We start from the raw sequence: 17,760 nt of genomic DNA, 5'->3' as shown, positions 1-17,760 counted from the left end.
ACTATACTTCAGTATGAAGGACGCCTCATGCGATCCCAATCCACCGGTGCCATTGATGGCTGCGTGGAATACCGAATCACAAGTCCATTTGATTGTCGGTTCAAATCCTCTTGCCGCCGCTCGATGTGCGAGGAGCCTGGAGGTCGGCGCAACGCCGATCATCATTGCGCCGGAGACCGATGACATGCATTTCACTCTATCTGAACACATTGCCAATGGCTCTGCCCGGTGGATTCGTCATGAATTCCAAGACAAGGACTTGACAACCCTAGGTAGAGAAGAAGTCGATCACGTTGTCGACTTCGTCTTCGTCACTTTGGGTAGCAACAACTCACTAAGTACGACCTGCTTGTCCAATTACCAAGCCACTCTTACTCACATTTCCTACTACTAGGTCCACACATATCGAAGCTCTGCCGGCGCCTCAGAATCCCAGTGAATGTATCAGATGCCCCCGAACTATGCTCCTTCACCCTACTTTCCACCTACTCAGACGGCCCTCTTCACATTGGAATCACTACTTCCGGCCGCGGATGCAAGCTTGCATCTCGGCTGCGGAGAGAGATTGCCTCTTTCCTACCTCAAAACCTTGGAACGGCCATCGACAGACTTGGTGCTGTGAGGAGGCGGCTGTGGGAAGAGGACAGTGCTGCTGGGCTAGTAGAAGGCATATTTGACAGAGAGGACGACGATAGTACAGGCCAAAAACACACCTTCAACAACTTGGTCACAGAAGGCGATGCTGCCGCCGCGAAGACAAGAAGGGTGCGTTGGCTGTCTCAGATCTGTGAATACTGGCCTCTTCGGAAGCTCGTGTCTATCACCGATGCCGATATGGATGCCATCCTGAAGGCCTACACAGCTGGCAATGACACCACAAATGGCACAAGCGGCCTCAATGCCCTCGCAAAGAAGGGGAAGATCGTACTCGCAGGCTCTGGTCCCGGTCATCCAGACCTACTCACCCGCGCCACCTACCACGCAATCCACAATGCCGACATCATCCTCGCTGACAAGCTCGTCCCCGCTCCAGTCCTGGACTTGATCCCTCGCCGAACGGAAGTCCACATTGCACGCAAGTTCCCTGGCAACGCAGACCAGGCGCAGGAGGAATTCCTCGTGATGGGTCTAGCAGCTTTAAAGCAGGGACGGCATGTCCTGCGCTTGAAACAAGGAGACCCATATCTATATGGACGTGGAGCAGAAGAGTTCGAGTTCTTCAGGAAGGAGGGCTATTCTCCGGTCGTGTTGCCAGGTATCACCAGCGCTATGAGTGCTTCCCTCTTCGCTGATATCCCAGCAACCCACCGCGGCGTTTCCGACCAGGTCCTTGTGTGCACAGGAACCGGCAGAAAGGGAGCTGCTCCAAATCCTCCCACCTATGTACCTACTCAGACCGTTGTCTTCCTCATGGCCCTTCACCGACTTTCTGCTCTTGTGGAGTCGCTCACTACCTTCCCCGCGGAAGACACTGGTTCGCAATCACGCACACTCTGGCCCAAGGAGACACCTTGTGCGATTGTTGAGCGGGCATCATGCCCAGATCAGCGTGTCATTCGCTCGACCTTGGAACACGTTTGCTTGGCCTTTGAAGAAGCAGGTTCGCGACCGCCGGGATTGCTGGTCGTGGGTGCCAGTTGCCATGTGCTACACAATCCCCAAGGCCAACGATGGGTGATTGAGGAGGGTTTCCATGGACTGGATGAACTCCGTAGCGAAGTGGATGCGGTCGCTGTGTCAATGGACGAGAAGCAGTGATTCAACGATTTTTCTTTTGTGATATATATATATTTCCGAGCGATGGTTGCAAATTGTGGTGCGCAATGTACATAGACAGCATTCAGATACCCCTAGAAATGAGATATGCATGGTTATTGAAGAATATTATTTGAAAAAGATATTAGTATCTTGAAACACATAGACCATTCAAAGTTGGTATATTCCAAGGTTGTATACGATGGAACGTGCGGCTATAAATTAGTGGAACCCCGGCCCCGGCCATGTTGATCACTCCACCTCATTCACATCTTCAATTCTGACAACCACCCTCCAACACCATGTCTGCCAGGCCCCCAAAGCCAGTCTATTTCTCCGACGGGCAGGCTCTCCAGAGGTAATTCCTCCCCCTTTCTGCTATAACCACAGACCCAAACCGCTAACCAGCGCGCCCACAGCCCCCCGCTCACCGTGCGACTCACCCGCTTCATCAAAAGCATTTACTTCTTCCTCGGCTTGTATTTTACTACCCTCTTTTCGGTAAGTACATGTATCTCTTACAAGTGTTATTACACGCAACATCCTTTTTTTTATTTTGTTTCTCCTTTCAGCCCGCTGCTCTTTCATATTCCGCAACGAGATCAATCTAATCTGTCTCAGCTCGACTCGTACGCCGCCGCCGAAAACTCCTCTTTCAACATCAACAACCAGAGAAACAGATATACTACCCGCTCCCGCTGGGGAGGTAGCACAACCTCATTTGGTGGAGGAGGAGGAGGTGGTGGCGGTGGTCCGGGATTTGGTCCGCGGCGCGTTGGCCGTGTGGATGATGTTCGTGGGCCAGAGTGCAAGAGCTGTCAATAAGCGGACAGTGAAAGCGGTTCAATTGCTGCTAAAATGTAACCTCAAGGAGGAAAAATCGGTTAATGGACCAAGATGTCAGGTTTTAAGTCCTCCGGTTTGTTGTCTTTGGCCAGGGAGCTTGTCATATGCGAGGCATCCTGCAATGCACTTTTGATATTCAACGGAGCCTATAGTACTTTGCTACAACAACTCTCGAAATATACATATACTACAGGTTGATACTTGCCCAGCGGACTTGATATTTCTCCAAAATTTACCGAGTGCTAGCCCGAGACACACACACTAGTCTCTTAGCGCCACAACACCGCCTCTTCAAGGTGACATCGTGTCAATATTAATCACGGGTCGTCATGATGATCGTAGAAGCTCCACGTGACATCCCCTCTTCCCCTCTATGCCAAGTGTAGGAGGAAATTCGAACACATTTCCCGGAAGTAATCCCTAAAACCACACCGGCGGCGTGCTTCCAAACCCAAGGCACACTACACCAACCGCCCAGCATGAGCGAAATCCCAGCAACAAACGCCGAATGGGCGGACAAGATAGCCAACATGAAGAATCAACTGCCTCGACGCTCCCTGACCCAGCCACCAATCCCAACACAAATCCATCGTACAATAGACCACACCCTCCTAACGACCCCAGTCGACGCCTCACAGATAGACACGCTGTGCAAAGAAGCCCTTGAATACGACTTTGCCGGCGTATGCGTGCGACTGGAGCACGTCGCCCGGGCCGCAGGCCACCTCAAAGGTAGCAACACAGCGGTAGCATGCGTGGTCGGGTTCCCGGAAGGCACGCACGAGACAACCGAGAAAGTGCGCGAAGCCAAAGAGGCCGTTCAGCAGGGCGCCACGGAGCTCGACATGGTGATCCGGTACACCCTGCTGAAAGAGCGGCGGTACAAGGAGGTGTTCGACGACGTTCTTGCGGTGCGCCACGCCGCGCCGACGCCAATTGTCCTCAAGGCGATTCTAGAGGCGTCTGAGCTTGATGAAAATCAGCTCATCGATGCGACGATCGTGTCGTGTATGGCTGGCGCCGACTACATCAAGACTAGTACGGGCTGGAATGGCGGTGCCAGTACTGAGCATCTTAAGCTTATGAACTTTGCGGCGCAGATGTGTGGGTGTACTTGCTTGATCAAGGCTAGTGGTGGTATTCGCAATGCGGAGGAGCTGTTGCGTATGCTTAAGGCTGGAGCCAGTCGCATTGGAACTAGTTCTGGGGTTAAGATTATGAAAGAGATTGATGAGGGCGAGGTTCTTGAACAGGGATGCGGCCATGCAGTTGCTTGAGCTTTCTGAGATTCCCCGCAATATGTCTTGGGGTGTGTGGGTGGACGTTAGAGGTGGAGTTTCATAGTGGAGATGGAGACTCGGGAGATATCAGATTCTTTGTTTTACTGTTCCGCAGTACTCTCTGCTATGAACACAATAAGCATCAATCGGATCCTTACACTTTTGCTCGGGAGCCAATATCGCTGTGTAGTAGTTGTATAGGGATCGACCCCCCTGCGCATAGACCCAACGGGAGGGAACGGCGGGAGCAGCGGGATAAGAACCTAGATGATATACGCTCAAGGATTGAGACCTTGCTAAATCAGAATTGCCATGGAGATATGCCCTTGGTGAACGAGAGTAGAGAAGCTTGCAGAGCTTCTGTAAAATAATTGTCACCCTTGCGCATCATGTCATAACAGCCCTGCATTACCCCTTCGGGGTTGCCTGGCGAACATCCTGGCCCACCAGGAAAGAGACCATCCCCTCCAAGGTACAAGGTATATATTTACCTCATATTGTAGGAGCCGAGACCCCTGTTCGGGAATCAGATATCATATGGTTATTGAAACAATATAGCTTGTAAGTGTTGAACATAGGCCTGAGCTGTGATCCAATGAAAAGAGCACACTTAGGGATAATGGCCCGCCCATTCAAAGACGTAGATGAGAATCGTACCAAGGCACGAGAAAACTATTCGGGAGGTTAAATTGCACTCATATGCATAGTCCTAAAAACGTGGCGGACATTTTTATTATTGACCTGGAAGCTCCAAAATGATATAGTATATACTATCCAAAACCCTGCGCCGATCCATTGACATGCGAACCAAAAAAATTCCAAAGCTTTTGTTTATTCATCGCTCGGATCATCCGAGTCACTGGTCACAGCACCATCAATGTCCATCTTTTGAATGACTGCATCACCATTGCGACCCTTCTTCTCTGCAGCGAGCCAAGCTTCCCGTTTCTTCGTCTCGTGTTCCTGCTTCCTTGCTTGCCGCAGGACCTTCTCCTGCTGTGCGGCCTCCTGCTTCTCATGCAACTCATTGATGTAATCCTGCAGATTGGCGAGATCCGAGCGCAGCTGTACAACCTCATCGTCTGCATTATGGCGAGCAGTCTCGTTCACCGCGACCTTCTTCTTGAGCACAGCCACCTCATTTTCTAGCTCGGTGACCTGCGAATCGCGGGTAGCTGTGTCCTCAAGGGTTTCTCTGGCGGGCGCGGCGTTTGAAGCAACGCGGGTAACTTCCGCATTACCAGGCTGGCGGAATGCCGCGAGCTCTGCAAGTCCATCTTCGATCATGGAGGTGGGGAAGAGGGAGTGGGTAAGCGCTTGAGAGAATTCTGTTGGTTTGCGGGAGTCGGATGGTGCAATGATCTGCGTGTGGAACATGTATTCTGCGGGAACGGCGCCAGGGGCATGGTTCGGGGCGGAAAGGCCGCTATCATGGCGCGGCTTGACGATGGTATGGGCTTTTCTCTTCAAATCTGAGGAAGGGTGAGGGATGCCTCCCGGAGGGAGCATTACCAAGTTGGTGATCGGGTGCGTATAGTCGGCAACTGATGATGTGTACTTTCGCCGCGCGACATTCCAAGACAGCACCTTGCCATTCGCGTGGCCGGAGAGCAACGTGGTACCATCATATGTAAGGGAGATTGCCTTCGCTGAGCCTGTTTCAGCCGAGGGCGGGAGCCACCGGTCCTCCATGGACACCTGCGCGGGTGTTGATTGTACTGAAGGGTCGTGAAGAGGATGCTGCGCAGACTGGCTCCGGTAGAAGTCTACTGATTGCACGCTGCCATCTTCATATCCGACGTAGAAAGCCCGGTCGACGGGGTCTAGAGCCACAGATGTTGCAGATAAGGGAAGGAGGAAGGTTCTCAGAGCACGGCCGGTATGATAGTCCCATGCGATCGCAGTGTTGTCCTTTGCGGTTGATACGACAATGTTATGGCGGCCATTGCTATGTCCAACAGCAAGAGAGGTGATAGCTGCGCGGTGGTTGGAGAAAGTTCGGATAGGTGAATTCGTGGGTTGGCGAGTCGCACTAAGAGCGGGTTTCGAGAACGAGAGAATGCCAGGCAAGGACCAGACATGTACACTGGCATCAGCGGACCCTGACAGGATAAAATTGGACGTGGGGTCGACGACGAGTGAAGTCACCGGTTGCAAATGGGAGGCCGTTGTGGCTACTTGGCGTCCTGTGCATGTCTTGAAAAGAAGCTGTCAGAGCCATGGCATGGGGAAATGTATCTATTAGTTCCAACATACCTCCCAAACAATTAATCGACCACCCTCGGTGCCCAAAACCAAGACATCACCATACTTGCCCCCCGCGACAGCAATGCTGCGTACCCGCTCCGGAAATGGAACAACGCCCTCTTGGTTACCCTTCTCCCGGTTGTAGACGTGAAGGACAGCCTTGTCTGCTTGAGCTGTGAAAATATGTGAGGGGCTGACAGCCAGACAATTCGCCAAAGTTGAGCTTTTTTTGAAAGTCGATCGCAGTATGGACGAGGGCTGCAATTCGTGGACGCAGACCCCAACATCTCTGAGGGAGGCTGTCGGAGATTTGGCGGATGACAGCGTCGACGCCACAAATGATTCGGAAAGCATCAGGAATTGAAGAATGAGGCTGTCATACGAAGTATGGGAGGTTGGTTTCGAAAGTTGCCCATTCCGAGCTTTTTTTTTCTTAATCGATTGATAACGAGATGTTTGCACTGTTTGGACTATAATCAACCTCCAGCCCCGGTGCATCCACAGGGCTTGTGTGATCTATCTTAACCAATTTGGCTTTCTAACTAATGCAACCTTCTAAAGATTTCTCCGATCTTTCTTCAATAGACAGAGCGATTGTTTCCAATGCATCTATCAACTAATTGTGCCGTGTTTTGTTAGACCCGCCAGGAGTTCGATCTATCATTCTTAGTCAGCCCCATCTGGGCCAACCGAGCTCAGCAAGTATGAGGGATCATCTTGCGCCAGTCTATCAATCGAAACAATTTCTGTTTTCCGATACAAATTGGGTGCACAGGACGATTAGGCCAAGCCCTCATCAAGCATTTATATCCAAACCTCCATAAATTATGCTGATATATACAATAACATTGGTATGAACCAGATGCATGCAAGGGATAGCCCAAAGTTGACAAGAAGGGGTGGATTGCTGTTGCGACGAAACACAAGATTCAATGAAGACCCGCTTTAATACACCCTCTGGCTGATCCTGTTGCCCTTTCTCAAGGGTCTGATTCGCCATGGCTCCCTTCTCCCCCCCTCTTGCATCCCAATGTCTCATTCCAAGTACCCAGTCGGAACCTAGCTATGACGAGTTGAAGCACCGAATGGGTCTCTCCACGTTGACGGGCTCCTGCAGGACGAAAGATTGAGATCTCGAGCCAATTGCTGCCCGTCGTTGTCCCGGTTTCTCATCTTCTTTGGAATGCAAGGACGACGCGACCTCATTCCCACTATTATTACATTGGCCCGTGCCTAGTAGAATCTGACTTCAAGTGAAGTGTTCGTGCCAGGCGACGGACCCTCTTTTCGCGCTCGAAGGGGGAATCGACCCGTTGAACATTTTCCGTCTTTCATGGCAGGGTTGTTGTCCTGTCAAGGGATGTGCACTTGAGCCTGATGACCATCCCCACCTTAAATTAGCTGACTAGCGCCACAGTCGCTGTATAAGGACATATCGAGCCCCTGCAGGGACTGAGGTCGGTTTGTTTTGACTTCAAACTTCAACAATAAACAAGCTGGATTGCAATCTCATCTGGGTTACTCTTGTGCAACACGCTTTGCTTTTTTTCTTCGACATTTCAGGCCAGGATTCTTACTTTCAGCCGCGGATACCATTGTCCAATATGGACTCCGGTGCAACAGACATACCTAGCCATGCATGTTTTCCGGCCCAGATCCAAACACATATAAGAAACCAGGGCTCAAACTCGTCGTCGATGAGCCACGATGTGATGGCAATGGCCGAGCCTATTCCATCACCCCGCCGATGGTCTCCCACCTATGTACCCCGAAGGCGAAGTAGACAGATGCCGTCACTATCATTTGTACCGTCACCAGTGATGCCACGCATAGAGTCGCATGACTTTTCGACCTCAGCATCACGGCGCCCCACAGATCGGGGTCCAGCTTGCATGTCACCTTTTCGCTCGGTTCGGAGGATGAAAGAACCATTTCAATTAATGCTTCCGACATCCCCGGCGTCCCTGGAAGGCCCTCCCCCCAACTTTCCTGAAAAGACAAGGAGGCCGTCAAAAGCGCCGGCGGACCACACATTACGAACATGGCGCTCAGACCAAAACCTGACTTGCGGCAGCTTGGAGGCTTTCGGCCTTCTACCCAGCCCGCCTATATCAGAATCACGCCCCGCAAGCACGGGTCCTGAGTTATCTTACTTTGATTCACAGTCCTCCGATGAATCTGTTCGATCAAGTGACGGGAGGGATGAGAAGGATGAGCCTGGTACTCAACCGGAAGTTTCTACCAAGGCCGCAACACTTGAAATTGGGGAAAAGATACAATACACAGCGTACCGCCCCCCCAGACTGGAAGAATCAACCACGAACAGATGTCATGAATGTTCATGAAGCTCACTCAGAGTTCGTACGCCAGTGTGAGTCTGGCAATGCACAAGAGTCAAGACCCCAATCTCCGAAGAAGGCTGCATCTTCTCAAGCATCTCCGAAGCCAGAGAGTAGTGAGACAGTTCTTATTCCCGGGAGCTCACCTAGACCCCAACGTCCTCGGACTGCGACAGTCTCGAGTGAAGCTAGCTGGGTGCCCAGCAACTTCTCATACTGTGAAAGATGGCTGCAAGGTGTCCCGGTTGACAAGGTGGATGACGAAAAAACATCTACAAAAGAGTTCACCAATCGGCGGAAGTTCCAGATTGTTGAGAACGACCCTCCAATGCCAAAACTGGACATCATCCCGGGGGCAAAGGCCCTCGAAGAACCTGTGGTAAGTCGGTCAATTCGTTACTCTGAGTTGCCATTGAAATAAAACTAACCCCAATATAGAGATTCGTCGTCGCTAGCAAGACAAAACCGAAACTTGTCGATATCGCTCGACAATCATCACCATCGCCTCCACTGCTTCCACCGCCATGCTTGCTGCCAAACACCGTACCGACGACGCCGGATCAGCGTCAAGAGGAAGTATCCGCATTTAGCCCGGACACTCCTCTTGATATGTCTGATAGTGGTTACGGAACTCGCGACTCCGGCTATTCCTTTGATAGCTTTGATGGTAGCAAAGTCGATGATGACGACGATGCCTATACCGATCCAGGGTCATTGACCTCTTCGGACAGTGTCGGATCAACCGTCATCTGCGAGAAGCCTGAATCCGCGCAGGGAGACCGCGAGATTAGCCCACAACCTGAAATCAGATCGGGCAGCGTGAGCCCAAAGGCATCATCCCCACCAACAACTCACGCACCAGGACGAAAGTCTCCCATATCGGAACAGGAAGATGAAAAGCCACGGATATTGCACCATGACTGGACGCTGGACGATCATGAATGGACCCTAGATGAGCTCGACCACTCTGTCAAAGATTTCCCTCGGCATATGCTCCGCCTCGCATCCCCTGTTATGGTATTCCTTCGCAAGAACGACGAGAAGGCCATCATTAAGCCCTTCCGCACTATATTCCCCGATGTCACGGAGAACCTCCTCGACGGTCTATGTGCTGCCCTCCTCGCTAGAAACTACCTCCTTTCTCTATCAACCACCTGCCGAACCAAGCCGACGCCCTCTCCGCGCAAAGACGCATACACCATTGACGGTGTTCCGAAAAAAGCATACAATACGCTGGGGATCCAGCTTCCACCCGGGTCTGCCAGCAAGCCCAAGGACCCCCTTTTCAGCTCTCGCAGCGCGGAGCTCCAGACACACCTCGAACGAATTGTGGACAACCTCCTATTCGCCATCTGCGGCCGATCAGGCCCTACTTTGAAATCTGCCGTTGAAGTTCTCGCCCAAGTGCTCGAAACCAAGGCTTCGCATTGATCACTCCTTGCATCCAACATTTCCTTGCCTTCATTAATCCTATTCTCTAGCTATACCTGACTGAAGTCTATCCTTCGTTTCAATCTCTCCTTTCCCCTGGAATTCTTTCCTCCACTCTCTTCTCCAAAATTCTTTCTTACCGTCTATCCTTGTCTCCTTTCATATCCGTCTGTCTCCCTACCATTACTCGCTCTAATCATTGAGTTCTCTTTCTCCTATGTGTTTGTCCATGCTCTCTTTCCATCTAACTACTGTCTCCCTCTTCTCTTTCTGCTCTCTTTGTGCTTTTTCCTTTGCTTTTTTTTTCATACCCTTGCATCGCGCGGTCTTTGGAACTTGCTTTGGTAAATTTTGTGCGTTGGGGATCAATCATCTATAGGCAGTGTTTCAATAGCATAGCAACCATAATAATAATGGCATAATCAACCAGTATTCCAAATCCCTGGCCATGCATAGAAAACTCGGCTGTAAGATTTATGCTTTCTAGCGCCTTTTGATCTTTCTATAGAACTGACAAGGGCAAAAGACATATAAAAAGGCATTGTAGTCGTTATCTTGGATCTAACGTCAAGCAATGAGTCCGGATAAGCAGGTTGCTTTCTCATAGTATTCTAAGCATTATTACAACTTTGAACATCATATCATTGCCTCATTGCCCATGGATACAATGGTGGACATACTTTCCCGCCCGATGTTGCGGCGAAACTGATTAGTCATACTTTTCCGCGGGATCCATTGCCCAGACAAACTCCAGTTCGGCTTTCTGATTCACATAACATACACTCACACATCATGGCAGCTCCAACAAGAAGTCTACGACGCCTGTCGTCTTTCAGAACTACCATATCCCCATCCTCGACAGTAATTGCTCCCATCGGCTGCCGAAGCTACGCCACAACAGACTCCTCATCCGCCACGAACACACCAGGAACCACACGGCGGAGAGCAACCAAGTTCCAGGATAAGCTGAATGCAGGACCCTCATTCTCAGACTTTGTCTCAGGAGGTCAAGATGAACCTCTCGACCCATCCGAAGCCTACGCCCTTAAGACCGCGCTTGTCGGCCCCGCCGGCCGCAAGAAGGAAATGACTCGTTTGCCCGAATGGCTGAAGACTCCCATCCCAGACTCAAAGAACTACCAGCGCCTAAAGAAGGACTTGAGAGGATTGAACCTGCACACCGTCTGCGAGGAGGCCCGGTGTCCCAACATCTCCGACTGCTGGGGCGGCAGCGACAAGTCCTCTGCCACAGCGACAATCATGTTAATGGGCGATACCTGCACGCGCGGGTGCCGCTTCTGCAGCGTCAAGACATCTCGCGCTCCTCCTCCGCTCGACCCGCACGAACCCGAGAACACCGCCGAGGCCATTTCCCGCTGGAGCTTGGGGTACGTGGTGCTGACGAGTGTGGACCGTGACGATCTGGTGGACGGCGGTGCGCGCCATTTCGCCGAGACAGTTATCAAGATCAAGCAGAAGAAGCCGAGTATGCTCGTCGAGTGTTTGACGGGTGACTTCCGCGGTGACACGGAGATGGCGGCATTGGTTGCGCGGTCTGGACTGGACGTCTATGCGCACAATGTTGAGACTGTTGAGGAGCTTACGCCCTTTGTCCGTGATCGTCGCGCCACGTTCCAGCAGTCTATTCGTGTGCTCGATTCTGCGAAGAAAGCTGTTCCGGAACTTGTTACGAAGACTTCGCTCATGCTCGGTCTCGGCGAGACGGATGAGCAGCTCTGGGATGCTCTGCGTCAGCTCCGCGCTGTCAACGTCGATGTCGTGACCTTCGGCCAATACATGCGGCCTACAAAGCGCCACATGGCTGTTCATGAATACGTGACCCCTGATCGTTTCGAGCTGTGGCGCCAACGTGCCCTTGATATGGGCTTCTTGTACTGTGCTTCGGGCCCCTTGGTGCGGAGCAGTTACAAGGCTGGCGAGGCCTTCATTGAGAATGTTCTCAAGAAGCGCCGCGCTGGCTCTGGCACCGCTGAGCGTACTGTCGATCAGAGCGCTGCTACCACTGACGAGGCTACCCGGTGAAATGTCTTGCGTTTGAACAAAAATCCGATTCAACTACCTAAATAAACCTGTTTCCTTATGTTCTGACCACATGCACATGTCATTCACCCTCCTGGCGCTATCTTTCTTGCATCTTTCTGGGCTGTCGGTTTTGGGGGTTTCATAAAGGGGATTTTCGCTGGTTTTGTCAATTTCAACAGTCTAACATTTCAGCACAGGAATGTACATTGTATCACCATTGGAGAAGTCTCGTGGCCTATTTCTATCTGTTCCTAATTTCAAGCTGCACTGGAAATCAACTCAGTGCTGCTCTCCTTATATCAAATCTCAAAATGTCATAGATTATGGTCTGAGCCTGCTCCATTCCCCAATCCACCACATCCGCCCTCAATGCAAAAGGAACCCGCCGCAAGTATCAACAGGGACGAAAGCCACACGCTATACAATGATTCCATACTCCGTACTACGTCCTATCCGTCACAACCACCGACTCTGCTAAAGGTAAAGACCGACATAAACTCCACAACTCTTCAACACAAGCAAACTTCAAGTCAAGCCCCGCAGCCAGCTGTTGGCGGCGTTTGAGGCTAGACTCTTCGAGGGGTATAATTATCCAAAAAGGTTAGATCAAAGGGCAAGACTCGCCAGCGTACATGGGTATACTTCGCTGGAAATGGCACGTTGCCCGTTTAACTACTCAAGGACTTATTGCACATCGGAGATTAACTCCGCGATGTCCTCGTTGTCCATGCCGAGAAGGTAGAGGACATCGACAAGGCTCTCGCCGTTGATGCGGACGGGAGCTTCCAACTGGACCTTGGACTTAGCGCGCCAGGCGACGCCGAGGCCTGCAGCGTGGAGCATCAGGAGATCGTTGGCGCCATCGCCGACGGCCATTGTTTGCGAGAGGGGGATGCCGTTCTCGGCGGCGATGGACTTGAGGAGAGTGCGCTTGTGCGCGGCGTCGACGATGGGGTAGGACGGCACCAATTTCCCGGTCAGGGTCTGGGTGGCCTCGTCGATTTCGAGCTGGATGAAAGGTCAGATCGGATGAAATGAAAATAGTAAGAGAAAACAGGAGAGGCTTACGTGGTTGGCAATGGCAATATCGATACCGAGCTGTCCGGCGAGCCACTCGGCGAGGGGCTGGAACCCGCCGCTCACTACTGCGATCTTGTAGCCCAGAGCCTTCAATGCGCGGCAGAGCTCACGAGCGCCCTTGGCGATTTTGAGGACGGACTTGAGCTTCTCGAATACATCTGCGGAGACGCCGTTGAGAAGACCGACACGTTCCTTTAGTGATGCGGTGAAGTCTAGTTCGCCGTTCATAGCGCGTTCAGTGATTTCCTACATCAATGTTAGTCACTGACGTAGAGACTTGAAGCCTTGACAAGAAGAACTTACGGAAACCTCCTTCTCAACACCGATGAACTTGGCAATTTCATCGATGCACTCGTTGTCAATCAATGTGCTGTCCATGTCGAACACAGCCAAGCGCTTGTGACGACGGAAGACGCTCTCCTTTTGCAGGACAACCTCGACATTCCACTCGCGCTCAAAGCGCCAGATGCTCTCATGCTTGCGCAGATCTGGGAATGAGAGATATTCCGGGTTTGGCGGGGGAGAAAATGTGACCTCCACGACGCGGGGGTGTTCGTCGCGGTCAAGACAGCGGTGCGAGGTGTTCATGCGCTGGTAGGGCGTGGGGAGGGTTTCCAAGATCTGAAGGAAGTTGGTCAAGCACAGCTGAGAGACGTATGGCCCGTATAGGTGATCCAGTGGCTCGGGCTCTGGGGCAGGCGGCTCCCGTGGGAATTTATCCATGTCTTCTGTCGGGGCAGAGCCTTCGGGCACCTTAGGAGCTGGGATCTTGTCGCCAGGGACATTCTGGGGCCCTGAGTCGGGATGGTAGTGGGGGTGAACGGGGTTGTTAGATTTGTAGTAGATGGTCGCGACGATTTGCGATGTGCCGGTTGGAAGAGGATTTGCTTGGTGGTTGAAAATGCTGTGAATGATGCCGCTATCGGTGACTCTCTCCGGGTCTGGCTTGATTGGATTCGAGTTAAGTACCAGTTGATCTTCTGTCTGGTTAGCCAGAACCTCGCCGATGGTTTGACTGATTGGATTGATTGGAGCCATCGGCTTGTACTGCTGATGGTCCTGCAGGAATGAACTGCTGCGCATTTGGCCGAGGGACGGCCTCGTGGTGCGGGTAGACTCTGCCATCATGCACTACTAGTGAAGGGGTAAACAGTTATTTGCGAGTTGACACTATTTAGAGAGATCCCACATTTCCGAAGATCAAAAACGACGCCGATCGGCACGTGGGACTCGGTCCCACAACGATACACGTGACGTTGGCTTCCCCCCCTCATGTGTGACCGCCTGGCAGAATTGACAGAGGGAGTGAGGTCACAAGAGATGGACCACCTCCAGGTTTAGATGAGCTTAGTTTGAGGATTAGTACCTCATCCAGATCCACCATGACTTCAGAGTCAGGTCATTCTATTCATGGGTATAGTACATTATCCAGTATATGTACGGAATACATAATACGATAATCAGGATGGTAGGTATGCCCCGGTTTATTGGTGATTAAGAAACCTGCTAACATTATATGATTTAGGAGATATGGATCCAAATCTTGGAAGACTACTCCTATAATCGGAGATATTTATCATCGACTGGGTTGGTCAGCGTCAATTACCAACATCCGGGGGGGGTAACCTTCCAGGGTTGGAATCGATAAGCTACCCTAAATGACCATTCTACGCCATTCTCTCGCAAGAACATGGGCAGAATCGGCTTTGATATTCTGCCGGTCCGAGTCTACTCCGTACAACGCTTCCAGTGGTCCTACCGCTTTCTTGAGATGGACCCTGATCTTCGCATTAGGAAGGCGGTGAGGTAAAACCGTTCGAGCACGCAATCGCTCTCGGATGGCGTGCTTGGGTGGTTTTCATTCCCCACTCTGGCAACTGACCAATTGCATCGTTGAGTCTTTGAAATGAAGAATATCGGATGAAGAGTATGCTAGGGACGGATCTCCGGATGATGTGATTGCCTCTACTGTCCTTATATTCTTGCCCCCATTGTCATCTGTGACTTTGTTCTTCATACTCCCACTCTGTCTCTTCAGCGAATCCTTTATTCAATCATCTCCTTCTCTTCGTCAACGTTATTTCTGTGCAATACTACTTTACATTATGCCGGCCAAGATGCCCAACTACTCCTCCGAGATGGAGGGCGTTGACAATCACGATAACATGACTGAGTCGGGCTATGTCAGTGCTGGTTCTGGCTCTAGCGAGGACTATGTTCCCGAGATTGTTTTCACCAAGCCCCATCTTCAGTTCCTCAACCGCCAGTTGCAATTCCTTGAGCCTCAAGGTTCGTATTAATACCCATAACGACCCCTCTTTCCGAAGCCCCTTTTATCTGACTCCTCCTTATAGAGATCTTGAGATGGTGCATTACTTCGCTTCCTCATCTCTTCCAGACCACTGCCTTTGGTCTTACAGGTCTTGTTACATTGGACATGCTGTCGAAGCTGGAGGTGCCTCGTCCCCAGATGGTCGACCTCGTCTTCCTCGACACTCTCTATCACTTCGATGAGACAATGTCCCTGGTAGACCGTGTGCGCCGCAGGTACCCTAACAACAATGTGCACATCTACAAGCCCGCTGGCGTCGAAACCACTGCCGAATTCGAAGCCAAGTACGGCGCTAAGCTCTGGGAAGTCGACGACCAACTCTACGACTGGGTGGCCAAGGTTGAGCCCGCTCAACGTGCCTACCGTGAGATGAATGTCCACGCCGTTCTCACTGGTCGCCGCCGCAGCCAAGGAGGCAAACGTGGTGACCTTGACATCATTGAAGTCGACGAGGCCGGCCTCATCAAGATCAACCCAATGGCCAACTGGTCCTTTGACCAGGTCAAGCAGTACGTCAAAGAGAACGATGTGCCCTACAACGAGCTCCTTGACCGTGGTTATAAGAGCATTGGTGACTGGCACTCTACCCAGCCCGTTGCTGAGGGAGAGGACGAGCGCTCTGGTCGTTGGAAGGGACAGCAGAAGACCGAGTGTGGCATTCACAACCCTCGGTCCAAGTATGCCCAGTACTTGATGGAGATGGAGCGCAAGCGTCAAGAGGAGGCCCTCTCACAGGCCTTGCATACCCAGTTGACGCCTGTTGTCTGATATTTCCTTTTGACTCCTTCCACTGCATACCTCTCGGCGTTCCTTTGTGATACCTATCTGTTTTCTTTTCTGTTTTTTTCAGCGGCTTTCCTTCTACCAAGAGACGGTACAAAAAGTACTCTTCGCATTTACAACATACGTCCTCCCTGCACAGGGGTTGGAGTTTAGTTCTCAGGTCCCACTATGGGAATTGTTTGAGGCATGATAATGATATTCATACGATGAATGAAATAAACACGACTATTTTATATTCTAATCTTCACCCTCCATTTTCATATATGTAAATTTGTTGTAATACTAGCCCCAAAATCCGTTGTGTCTTTGATTTGTGATAGAAGTGACGGTCACGTGCGGGACCAACCCTATTTTCCTCCAATCCTCAGGCCTCAGATATTAACTTTGACCCACAAGACGGATACTTGAATCATGAGTGAAGAGTATTTTATCTTTTAAACGTCTAGCAGATTTGTATCGTACGATAAGGTAGAAAACAAATTATTATCACGGATCTATTATCTATTTCTCGGAGTTCGAAGTCCAAAGATTTGCTGATTACTGTGTGATTGAGTCAATCTAGTGTGATCAATATGTCGAACGACTAAACGGAGCTGTGGAATCGAAATTTGTAGTTCATTAAAGGCCGGGCTGCAGACACATCCAGGCTTTATTGTATTGAAGTAAAGCAAAACAAAAACAAGAGCCATGAGATAAGTTTCTTTGAAAGCGCCACATAGGGTATCAACAGAATTGATCGTAGAGGCATATGAAGAGAAAAAGGACCAAGGAGCCCCCAAAATCAATCAATTTCAGGCGCACATTCCCGGAGGTGAGCCTCACTGTTTGCGGTTTGACACTCCCTCGAGCAATATGAGACTTGCAAGCACTGAGAACACGGATGCAGCGGTTTATCCATGGACGGAGTAAACCCACAATTCCCACAGCTCATCTCAACATTTTCGACACCGTCATCTGGGAGATCAAACATAGCCATTGCTTCCACCAAGGCCATGCTCCACTTCGTCCAGCACGCCTCGGCACTGCGAAGCTCTTCGGCGGTAGTGACGCCAACATCACACAGATCGCGTCTGATGCCAATTTCCTGGCACCTACGAGACACAGCCTTCGCAAGGCTCTCATCGGTGGTGCTCCAAGTAAACGGCGCGAATGGTTCCATGTTGCTTCCCATCTGGGGAATTAGGCCTGGCTCGTCGAATCGGTTGACGAATGCCTCCAGTAGCAAAGGTACAATAATCCTGGCCTGCTCATCTGGCGAGAGGGGGTGAGATTCGGGACCGGCCCTCACACTCATGGTGTTTGTTGTATGGATTCGCAAAGAATACTGCTTCACTTGGGACTCCGGGAAGAGCCTTCACGGCGAAATGGTAGTGGTTGCGTTTCCCGAACGCATCCCGCTCCAGACGCTGGAGAGAATTGAAGCTCCGTAATTGCGAGGCAGTAACACTTGCCATTGTTGTGGTTGAAAAAGGAAGGAGATGATGTTTTGGATTTTCCGAGTTTTCCCACGTTGTCACGTTCAATTAGCCTTGGACGATCCACGGGTCGAAAAGCTTGGCGCCCCCGCGGACGAAATGCTTTCTTTCATAATATTCCATACTCCTTCTTTCCTCTTAATAGCATC

At 51.1% G+C, this 17,760-nt stretch overlaps 9 protein-coding genes across 9 annotated transcripts; 6 read left to right on the top strand and 3 right to left on the bottom strand.

Annotated features, from left to right (window-relative positions):
• Positions 1-13: 13 nt before the first annotated feature.
• Positions 14-1,758, top strand: N7519_009347 (putative siroheme synthase; the record flags this gene model as incomplete). The annotated part of the gene is made up of 2 exons (XM_057296120.1): positions 14-338; positions 395-1,758. 2 exons carry the CDS (start codon positions 14-16, stop codon positions 1,756-1,758), a joined length of 1,689 nt encoding a protein of 562 aa, XP_057144002.1.
• A 299-nt stretch (positions 1,759-2,057) lies between these two features.
• Positions 2,058-2,580, top strand: N7519_009346 (uncharacterized protein; the record flags this gene model as incomplete). Its single annotated transcript, XM_057296119.1, has 3 exons — positions 2,058-2,113; positions 2,175-2,256; positions 2,377-2,580. 3 exons carry the CDS (start codon positions 2,058-2,060, stop codon positions 2,578-2,580), a joined length of 342 nt encoding a protein of 113 aa, XP_057144001.1.
• Positions 2,581-3,080: 500 nt separating this feature from the next.
• N7519_009345 (2-deoxyribose-5-phosphate aldolase) lies at positions 3,081-3,878 on the top strand (the record flags this gene model as incomplete). Its single annotated transcript, XM_057296118.1, has 1 exon — positions 3,081-3,878. The coding sequence occupies one exon, from the start codon at positions 3,081-3,083 to the stop codon at positions 3,876-3,878; it is 798 nt and encodes a 265-aa protein (XP_057144000.1).
• An 834-nt stretch (positions 3,879-4,712) lies between these two features.
• N7519_009344 (putative ribosomal assembly complex component Ipi3) lies at positions 4,713-6,482 on the bottom strand (the record flags this gene model as incomplete). Its single annotated transcript, XM_057296117.1, has 2 exons — positions 4,713-6,077; positions 6,138-6,482. The coding sequence occupies 2 exons, from the start codon at positions 6,480-6,482 to the stop codon at positions 4,713-4,715; spliced, it is 1,710 nt and encodes a 569-aa protein (XP_057143999.1).
• A 1,250-nt stretch (positions 6,483-7,732) lies between these two features.
• N7519_009343 (uncharacterized protein) lies at positions 7,733-9,898 on the top strand (the record flags this gene model as incomplete). The annotated part of the gene is made up of 3 exons (XM_057296116.1): positions 7,733-8,362; positions 8,415-8,846; positions 8,906-9,898. 3 exons carry the CDS (start codon positions 7,733-7,735, stop codon positions 9,896-9,898), a joined length of 2,055 nt encoding a protein of 684 aa, XP_057143998.1.
• A 792-nt stretch (positions 9,899-10,690) lies between these two features.
• Positions 10,691-11,941, top strand: N7519_009342 (lipoate synthase; the record flags this gene model as incomplete). The annotated part of the gene is made up of 1 exon (XM_057296115.1): positions 10,691-11,941. One exon carries the CDS (start codon positions 10,691-10,693, stop codon positions 11,939-11,941), a length of 1,251 nt encoding a protein of 416 aa, XP_057143997.1.
• Positions 11,942-12,603: 662 nt separating this feature from the next.
• On the bottom strand, positions 12,604-14,149 carry N7519_009341 (phosphoserine phosphatase SerB; the record flags this gene model as incomplete). Its single annotated transcript, XM_057296114.1, has 3 exons — positions 12,604-12,949; positions 13,010-13,267; positions 13,325-14,149. 3 exons carry the CDS (start codon positions 14,147-14,149, stop codon positions 12,626-12,628), a joined length of 1,407 nt encoding a protein of 468 aa, XP_057143996.1. The 3' UTR covers positions 12,604-12,625.
• A 977-nt stretch (positions 14,150-15,126) lies between these two features.
• On the top strand, positions 15,127-16,121 carry met16 (phosphoadenylyl-sulfate reductase (thioredoxin); the record flags this gene model as incomplete). The annotated part of the gene is made up of 2 exons (XM_057296113.1): positions 15,127-15,310; positions 15,376-16,121. The coding sequence occupies 2 exons, from the start codon at positions 15,127-15,129 to the stop codon at positions 16,119-16,121; spliced, it is 930 nt and encodes a 309-aa protein (XP_057143995.1).
• A 796-nt stretch (positions 16,122-16,917) lies between these two features.
• Positions 16,918-17,590, bottom strand: N7519_009339 (zinc finger MYND domain-containing protein; the record flags this gene model as incomplete). The annotated part of the gene is made up of 2 exons (XM_057296112.1): positions 16,918-17,387; positions 17,425-17,590. The coding sequence occupies 2 exons, from the start codon at positions 17,588-17,590 to the stop codon at positions 16,918-16,920; spliced, it is 636 nt and encodes a 211-aa protein (XP_057143994.1).
• Positions 17,591-17,760: the final 170 nt, after the last annotated feature.

Source organism: Penicillium mononematosum (genome assembly GCF_028829835.1).
Source record: "Penicillium mononematosum strain IBT 11891 chromosome Unknown utg000005l:1.0-9366267.0:1.0-9372171.0, whole genome shotgun sequence".
NCBI lineage: Eukaryota > Fungi > Ascomycota > Eurotiomycetes > Eurotiales > Aspergillaceae > Penicillium > Penicillium mononematosum.
The sequence above is the reverse complement of the archived record's forward strand: the minus strand, read 5'-3'. Positions and strand labels throughout refer to the sequence as shown.